This window comes from Panthera onca, chromosome B2, assembly GCF_046562875.1.
Source record: "Panthera onca isolate mPanOnc1 chromosome B2, mPanOnc1 haplotype 2, whole genome shotgun sequence".
Classification (NCBI taxonomy): domain Eukaryota; kingdom Metazoa; phylum Chordata; class Mammalia; order Carnivora; family Felidae; genus Panthera; species Panthera onca.
In genome coordinates this window covers 2,393,265-2,402,680 of record NC_138343.1, presented here as the reverse complement: position 1 = coordinate 2,402,680, position 9,416 = coordinate 2,393,265, and the positions used below count along the sequence as shown (strand labels likewise).

The 9,416-nt window shown below is 41.8% G+C and overlaps 1 protein-coding gene across 1 annotated transcript; it reads right to left on the bottom strand.

Annotated features, from left to right (window-relative positions):
- Positions 1-3,240: 3,240 nt before the first annotated feature.
- Positions 3,241-4,230, bottom strand: LOC132666243 (olfactory receptor 2B8-like). The gene has a single exon (XM_060614187.3). The coding sequence runs from the start codon at positions 4,228-4,230 to the stop codon at positions 3,298-3,300; it is 933 nt and encodes a 310-aa protein (XP_060470170.2). The 3' UTR covers positions 3,241-3,297.
- Between the last annotated feature and the right edge of the window lie 5,186 nt (positions 4,231-9,416).

Here is a 9,416-nt window from a genome sequence, read left to right as displayed (position 1 = left end):
AAGCCTCTGACTCGAGATTTTTGGCTCAGGTAATGATCTCATGTCGTGAGATGGAGTCCCATGTGGCCTCTGCCCTGACAGCACATATCCTGCTTGGGATTCTCTCTCTCCCTCTCCCTCTCCCTCTCTCTCTCAAAAATAAATAAACTTTAAAAAAAAGAATTGTGTTTCATGTCAGTCGGACTGACACTTGGGTCACTTTGGGTACCTGAGCTACGGTGTGTACTGTGTTCCTCAGAGGCAAAAGGCCTGGAAGAATCCATGACCTGCTCTAGAGCAAAATGATAGTCCAAAGCTCCAAACACCAGAGACAGATGGAATAAAATAATTTAGCCAAATCTTGGGTACAATCCCTGTAGCCATGCCAGAGTTATTGGTGAACATTTAAAGGAAATGGTTCGGGGCACCTGGGTGGCTCAGTCGGTTGGGTGGCCGACTTCAGCTCAGGTCATGACTCATGGTTCATGGGTTCAAGCCCCGTGTTGGGCTCTGTGCTGACAGCTCCGAGCCTGAAGCCTGCTTCGGAATCTGTGACTCCCCCTCTTTCTCTGTCCCCTTCCCAGCTCATTCTCTGTCTCTGTCTCTCAAAAAGTAAATGAAAAAAACGTTGAAAATTTTTTTTAAAAAATTTTTAAAAATAAAGGAAATGGTTCAAATAATATTGGTGGCAATTTACACAACCCAGCAGCCTGTAATATACAAAGCATGGAGACCGTGGGGAGGCACATTCCCAACATTAGAAAAATGTTACAGAACAACATTCAATCTGTTTGGTCTCTTAAGTGATTCCTTCTTTATTTAGCATGGACCCTACGGATCTTTACTATCTGTAATTTATTCCTATGTAACATGAACATTCAAATACTATCAAACATTCACTTAGAGGAAATACATCTGTTTCCACAGGGTTCTGTGTCCTTAATCACTGAGAAGTAGTTGCTCAGCCAGAACATAAGGTTGTGTTGTGTGGTTTCGAGAGACCTTGAGGGTTTTTACACCACACCATGGAAAGTTCCTTTGAGGGATTTTAGAGTGACTGGTATAACTGTCAGAATGTAGTGGAAACATAATGGAGAGAAGGAAATTTGTCACCATTGGGGATAAACATTATTACAAAACTGTTTCTGTACTGGTGTTCATTCAGCATTACCACATGTACGGCATCAAAATATATCCCAGGTGTTGATTTCAAACGTGAACACTGTGATGCCTTTAGGGATCCAGACAGAACCATGACCATGTGATAATCTCCACTAAGCTCTCATTTCCAACCTGCCTAATGCTGTCTATGTTGCAAGATTACCGGTCATGAGCATGAGACCCTCAGGGGGTTCAAGACCCAGGATAATGCCAGTTAGCTGTCAGAAGAGGGAACAGTGTGATTGTTATGAATATGTGTCCAAAGACACAAATACATTTACCTGCACTGAGCTACACACTGGGAAAACCTACCAAGAAAAACATAAACATTTCTTTTACGGTGGCATAGTCAAAACTTCAACCTCCATGAGAAAATGTACTGCTCATGACAAGAAATGTATACAAAAACCCAGATCCATAACACAAAACATATTTATATGCAAACTGAGCTTTAGTTAAGATCTAAATTCTACAATGTCACATTCACTTGTTATGAGATGTTTATATTTATTATTCATAATTCAGAATTGTGTTATTTCATAGTGTGATGGCTATATGTAAAGCTTAGACATATTGAGATTTTTAATACTTAATATACATTTTATTTATTCCTTAAATTTTCTCCTGGTGAATCCAAACAAGCACCATAGAACATGGGATTTCCTGGAAAATGGAGGTCATTTTTCATATTTTTATAATATATCCATGCATTCAAATTGTATGGAATCTTTGGCAGATGTGAGATACAAAAGCCTTAATCACTTCATGCCTGGATCAGACAATTTGTAAATTGGTATGAAGAAAGGATCAAAATATATTTGCTGCATTACATTTGCTGCATTACTATAGGGGAAAAAAAGAATATAAAATAAGACTTGTGTCATTCAATGTCCTCAAAAGTCATTTTTTTTAATATTTATTCATCTTTGAGAGAGAGAGAGAGAGAGAGAGAGAGAGAGAGCGCAAGAGCGGAGGAGGGGCAGATTGAGAGGAAGACACAGAATCTGAAGCAGGCTATAGGCTCCGAGCTGCCAGAACAAAGCCCAACGCAGGGCTTGAACCCACGAACCATGAGATAATGACCTGAGCTGAAGTCAGACACCCGACCGACTGAGCCACTCAGGTGCCCACTCAAAAGTCATTTTTAATGAATGAGGTGGCTCATCATAAATTCAAGCGAGGTGCACACCTCACATCGCACAACATTGCACACATTACACATAAGCACCGCCTGCTGTATTGCTACCTGATGCTCCCATTGTCCCTGGGATGAGTTCATCATGCCATCGCCCCCTGTGACAGGAAGGCTACATAAAATTACTGTCACACAGGTACGGTCACACTGGGGCCTAATATCTGAATGACTGTCAGGATTGGTGCTCCCAGGATTTCCTCTGAGCTAAATTTCATCTATCCCGTGGTTGCCCACCAATTCTGTGAAGAAGCTGTGACACAGTCAACTTACAGACCTTCTAACAGAGCCATGATCAAATGCAAGAATAAATGATATGCCTCCGGAAATTGCTAGAAAGTGCTAAAATGTTAATATTTCTTACACTGTTTTTGTGGTTCCTATTCTTATTTTGTGCACGCCTTTATCATATGCACATAAATGTCTTTTTGCAATTAGAATGGTACTCCCAAAAGAGGATGAAATAAGAAAAGGATTTTTTAAATATTAATATGATGGAGACGCACTGGGACACTAAACCAGCCTCTCCGGAGGTTGCAATGAATCCACGAGCTTGGAACATTCATCGCATAAAAGAATGAGGTATAGGGGGAGAACTGGGTTAGCTCAATTGGTTCAGCATCCAACACTTGATTTTGGCTCTGATCATGACCTCACACTTCGTGAGTTTGAGCCCTGCATCAGGTTTACTGCTAACAGTGCAGCGCCTTCTTGGAATCGTTTCTGTCTCTCTCTGCTTATTCTCTCTCTCTCTCACCCTCTCTGTCCCACTTACTCTTGCTCTCTCTCAATAAACAAACTTTTTTTAAAAAGTTTTTTAAAAAAAGAAAATGTTACTTTAAAAAAATGAACGAGGTAAGGAAATTCCCTTGAGAGTCATCAGGAGAATGTTGGACGACACATGAAGGACACAAAATCTTAAAGCCTCTGACATTTGAGCCTCCATCAAAGGCTCTTCCCCCCAGTCATATGGAGCCCCGACAGAACACCTTCTCCATCGCGCCCAACACATCCTTGTTCCGCAAGGTATATATGACAGGGTTGACCATGGGGGTGACGATGGTGTAGAAGAGAGAAATGAACTTGCCCTGATCCTGGGAATGGTTGTTGCTGGGCTGCAGGTAAGCATAGATGGCTGTGCCATAGAACAGGGAGACCACGGTGAGGTGGGACCCACATGTCCCAAACACTTTCCTCTGTCCTGCGGCTGACTTTATTCTTAACACTGCCCTGACAATATGACCATAGGAGAATGTGATTAATGCCACAGGTATGAAAAGAAAGATCATACTGAAAAATAAGATCTCAGACTCATACACAGTGGTGTCAACACAGGCAAGCTTGAGCAATGGGGGGACCTCACAAAAGAAGTGCTCTATTTTATTCTTCCCACAAAGTGGTACAAGAAAGATGAGCACCGTCTCCAATGAGGAGTTGGCAAAACCAGTGAACCACGACGCAGAAGCCATCAGGGCACAGAGACGGGGGTGCATGATCACTGTGTAGTGCAGGGGCCTGCAGACGGCTGCGTAGCGGTCAAATGCCATCACCCCTAACAGAATGCATTCTGTGCATCCCAACCATAGAGAGATGAAGAGCTGAGCTACACAGCCAGCAAAGGAGATAGACTTGTCTGTTCCCCTGAGATGAACCAGCAGCTGAGGAACAGTGCTGGTCGTGTAACACAGGTCCAGAAAGCTTAGGTTGGAGAGGAAAAAGTACATGGGAGTCTGCAGGTGTGGGTCCAGGCGGGACAATGCAATGATGCTCGTGTTTCCCAGGAGGGTGAGCAGATAGAAGATCAGAAGAACCACAAAGAGGACTCGCTCCAGCTGAGGCCGGTCAGAGAAACCCAGCAGGATAAAGCCAGTGAAAGAACTTCCATTTTTCGGGTCCATCCTTTCTTACCACGTGTTTCCTGTCAAGACCAAGCATTTAGCAATTTTTAAAGAAATGTTCTAAAAAATAAAAAGGAGGCAGGGGGTGGATTTATCATGTTAAAAGACATAGCCAGAGAATTTTATCACTAACTATTTGAATAAATGGTGTACTCATTGGAATTGCCATAGCTCATACCAATTTAGTTCCACATTATCAAAAAAGTAAATCATTAATATTTCATATAAGAAAAATCAAATAATGAACCTTGTGCTTGTGTCAGTCATAGGTATAAAAGTTCTCTCAATCTGATCATAATAGGACTGAAACTACCATGAAAATGTAGCTACATTTTAGAGAAAATGGGGATCAATGAAAAAGAGAGAGAACAATCAGAAAGAATAGGAAAGAGATGCATACAGAGGGAGATTCATTATTTTAAATATGTATCTCATAATTCCACACAACTAGATTTGCACACACCTCACATGCAGTACTTTATAATACAACATAATGTCCAAATGCATCCAGATATAGGAATTGATGACCTGCAATATACTTATACAAAGAAATTCAACTACATTCAAAATACCAGTACTAGATCTGCATATAAACACACATTGGGGTTTTTTCCCCTATGGCAATAAAATAAATAACCAGAGAGAACCAGAAAATAGCACCATTCAATTATAGTGCTTAACTTTTGTCCTAAAGATGCTTAAAATTAGCATACCAATTAATAAAACTCCAAAATTTCAGTGGCTGTACAGAGTCTGTTGGAATCAGAACTCCAAAATCCAGTGCCCAACATTTTCCTCTTCCTCCTTCAGATTTCTGTTTCACACATTACACCAACTAGACTCTGTAAAATTCCTGAAAGATGTAGGATTATTCAGTATCAACATTCTAATCAGAATAAACTTTTAAAAGTTATCCAACCATATAATTTTGACAGACTGTAATGCTTTGCATCACTTCCTATGATAAAATAAGTAAATAGATACACACACGGATATAAGGACAGAAACATTCTCAAAAGCAATGACAGATCAAAGCACTATCCATTCATGATTGTGTGCAAGGACAGAGGGACAGAACCTAGTGTACTTTACACAACACCTCAGTGCAATCACACACACACATGCATACACACACACAACTTGTCATTGGCTTAACTCACCAATTAAGTAAACATTCAGATTTCCTACATTTGTCTTCTTCATATTGGTGTATGTATTCACATGAAAGATCATCACTTCTTGTTAACAATAAAGTTAAAAACAAGATGCACTGACACAATATTCACCAAATGGAACTTCCCTGTTGTAATTTTCAAGATAGCATTTTCAAAACTCCCAACATATTTTAGATATTTTGGCAATAATGGAGAAAATGAGCATTTACGAGTTTCTAATTATACAACAAATATTATGTCATTTCACAGCCAATAAGGAACCAAGGGATAGCATGGAAACATATAGTCTAATAGTTTCACACATATGCATAAAGAGCATATTTTATTACCACTGCACATGCATATTTAAATTAATTCCCACATGTGCCTACAGAGGTGTAATGAATGTACTACATAGAAGGAAATGTCTAGGAACGATGTGTTGATGTCTATACTAAATAATTAATTTTAGTTCTTCTCTTTGGTGAATTTTCATAGTCTATTCCTTTAAACAATTCATCACATATGCAAACCAATACACCCTTTTTATTTCAAGAACAATTGCAACGGAAAATAATTTAACTTCCCAATTCTAAAAGCAACACAGAGCCTTGTTCCTTTTCATTCACCTTAACTGACCTTCTCTGTGGGATCTAAGCTATTTCCCTGCCTCATTTCCAAGTTACTGCCTAAATATACTACTGGAAATTATAATTTGGCCATGTGTAATCAGTGTCTGCAGTAAATGCAAAGGTTGACTATACCAGCACTGGGTCATCCATATGTTTTTCTTAAGCAAAAGGACACTTTCTCAGGATGACTTCACAGATCCTCATGTGGTACCAGAGATCTGCACTTTGCCTCAAGGAGGTAGAAGATGAAGGCAGTCACAAACTCTCAGTATGGTTTCCCAAATACAATGACCTGCCTGTGTGACACTGAGACCCTTATGAGCAGGTGAGAGGGTGCCGTGACTCTGAGCTGGGGCTGGGCTGGCACAGAGAACCAAATCCCTTCCCCTGCTGACATCTCTGGGGAACAGGTGCCCCACACTCTTAATGAGCCCATGTCACTGAGCTGTAGAGAGATGGCAATCCTCAGGGAGAATGACTATGGAAGACAATGTCAGAGGAGACCTAATCTGTGTCTCCTATTAGTTCACATATCTGTCGGAGGACAATAATTCCCTAGGCCTTCCCAGCTACCTTAGCTCCCATCTGTGAATGACCTAGATGTTTTGCAAAGCACTTAAGATTTTTCCCTTACAACTATCCAAAATATTTACATATAAAGATGTAAGGAAGATTCCATTCAGTTACTTAATTTGAAATGTTAATATGTGAATGAATTCCTCATTAATTTCACTCATAACCAAGTTATATGGGATCACAGTGCTAATAATTAGGCACATTCTAATATTGGGGGTTTTTTCGGCACTTTCTAATCTTTAGCTTGAATATAAAGGAGAGCAACCTAATTCTACCAAACTTCTATTGTGGCTAAGGGGAAAAAACTCAAATCCTCTAAAACACTGTACAGTTTATATCCACAGGTTTTAATGATGTACTCAATTTAAAAAATTATCTCTCTTCATTAAAATGTACATGGTTTATTTAAATTCAACTAGTCTTTGCATTTAAGTTCCAAACGATTTTGGCTTTACCAGGAGAGTTAAAATAATCATTAAGAAAAATGGAAAGAAGTTGATGGGTGGTTTGTGGCTCTTCTCATAGATCCGTACTTTAAGTTTAATTTACCATGTTCAGCCTTAAGAGATACGCTCCCTCCTGCTAAAAAACATTCTTAGATTTCAACTTTCTCAGCTATTCCCATACCAGTTAGATCCCATCCTGAGAGTTATGGGGATAACTGGCAAAGACGCTGTACTCTGGGTGTCCCGAAGATGGAGGGAATTACAGACCTGCTAATCACACTTTCCTTCCCTGGCCTCACTCACTGCTGCCAGTCTACATGCTCAAATCACTTTGATAATAGTGTGACATTATCTAGAGACACTGACCCACACTGACACTCCCAGATGCCACACATCTAGAGCAATGCTTGGTCACCCATCTGAAGACACACATGTAAGAAAGCTCAAATGCACCACTGTTCATATTAACCGAAATCTGCAAACAATCCTAATGCCCACTATCAGCAAACTGAGCAAATAGTGTTAGGAAAAAAAGAGTTCTCTAGAACAACATGAATAAAACTACAGCTAAACCTTTCTGGAGGGTGTTAAGATGGTGGGGAAGTAGGGGCACCTGGACCTTCCTCATCCCTCACACAGAGATGAACTGAGGTCTTGGAACACCCAGGCAATCGATCTGTGGAATGGCAGAAGGATCCCGCAGCTGGAGGGAGACAACTCGGCAGGTGCCGGGTGCGTGTATGTGTGTTGGGGGAAATAAAATGGTGGAGCTATGAAGGCGAGGGCACCCTTTCCATGGAGAGACAAGGGGAAAGAAAGAGAGAGGGGTTGTGAAAGTGCAGCATCAAATTAGCACAAGAGGAAAACCTCTCTGCGCCACAGATTTTTGCAAACTGCCTTTGGAGCTTGAGGCTTTCGAAGTGGCAACTCTTGGGGCGCCTGGGTGGCTCAGGTGGATAAGCGACCGACTGAGGCTCAGGTCATGATCTCGCGGTCCGCGGGTTCGAGCCCCACGTCGGGCTCTGTGCTGACAGCTCGGAGCCTGGAGCCTGCTTCGGATTCTGCGTCTCCCTCTCTCTACCCCTCCCCCATTCACACACTGTCTCTCTCTCGCTCAAAATAATGAACATGAAGTGGCAACTTCCTCTGAATTTGAGCGGTGGCATGTGCTCCTGGGGAAGACGCAGCTGGCCCCAGAGTGCATAGCATGGTGTAGCTATCTCCATGGTGCACTGGGAGAGAACAGTGCCCTTCCTGGAGCACTTCTGGAAGTGGGTTTATTGCTTCCCCAAGGACAAATGACCCTACAAGTGCCAGTCTAAGGCCTTTCATCAGCAGGGTATAGAGGCTCTACTCGGGAGCAGGGAGTAGATACAGGCGGTGCTGGGGGTCCTTTAAGACATCAGGTTTTGAATCCCAGCCAAGAGCCTTGAAGAAGGCACAGGAAGACTGTGGGCAGGCCGACACATGAGGGCTATTCTGTGAGGGCTGCCTGAACAGCAAGGGTTGAGATCCCTGCTCTGGATAAGAGAGACTGGGGTGACACGATTTTCCCCTCAACACTAGCACAGTAGGACTTCAGAGAGCAGCACAGGGGCCCCGGTGGAGGTGGGACCCTCTTACACCAAACCCGGCACCTCCGTGCCTGGTAACTGCTTATTTATTGGAGCGAGACCGCCTGAGCCAATGCAGCCGACCTCTCCTCCAGACCAGCATGGCCCCAGCCCCAGACACCAACACACAATTCTTTTGCTTCTTTTGTTTCCTCCCTCTTCTTTTTTTCTTTTGGGATAAGGCTCGTGGTTTCTGATTTGTTTTTTTTTCAATTCTTATCATATATTTTTTTTAATTAGGCTTTCTTTGTCCATTCTTTTCCATCTTTCTGCTTTCTTCTTGTTTATTTATCTCTCTCTTTCTATGGAATTAGACTTATAGTTTTTAAATTCTCTGTTTGGTTTTCCTGTCTCCCTTTTACTTTTTCTCTTTTTATGGGATCAAGCTCCACCCTGCCCTTTCTTTGTTCCAGGCTTACTTCAACAAACAAATCGAAGCACACCTAGGTAAAGGTCCCAGCACTCCCCACTGCAGCAAGGAGGAGCTCTGCAGACGACTGGCCAGTGGAAAACAGTAGCCAAAATGCAACAAAAGAGTGTACACAACATACACCAGAAACACTTCCTGGAATGCTAGGCCCTGGACAGTGCATGACCCTTTTTAATGTAGTAGTACTCTCAGGTGAGGGACAAAAAACAAGCTTTTAAAACATGCAAAAGACAGAAATTTAGCCAAAATGACAGAACAGAGGTACTCCCCCTGCAACAAAGAAAAAAGATCATGAGGAAGCCACAGCAAGAGAACAGCTAGTAACAGATATAAAC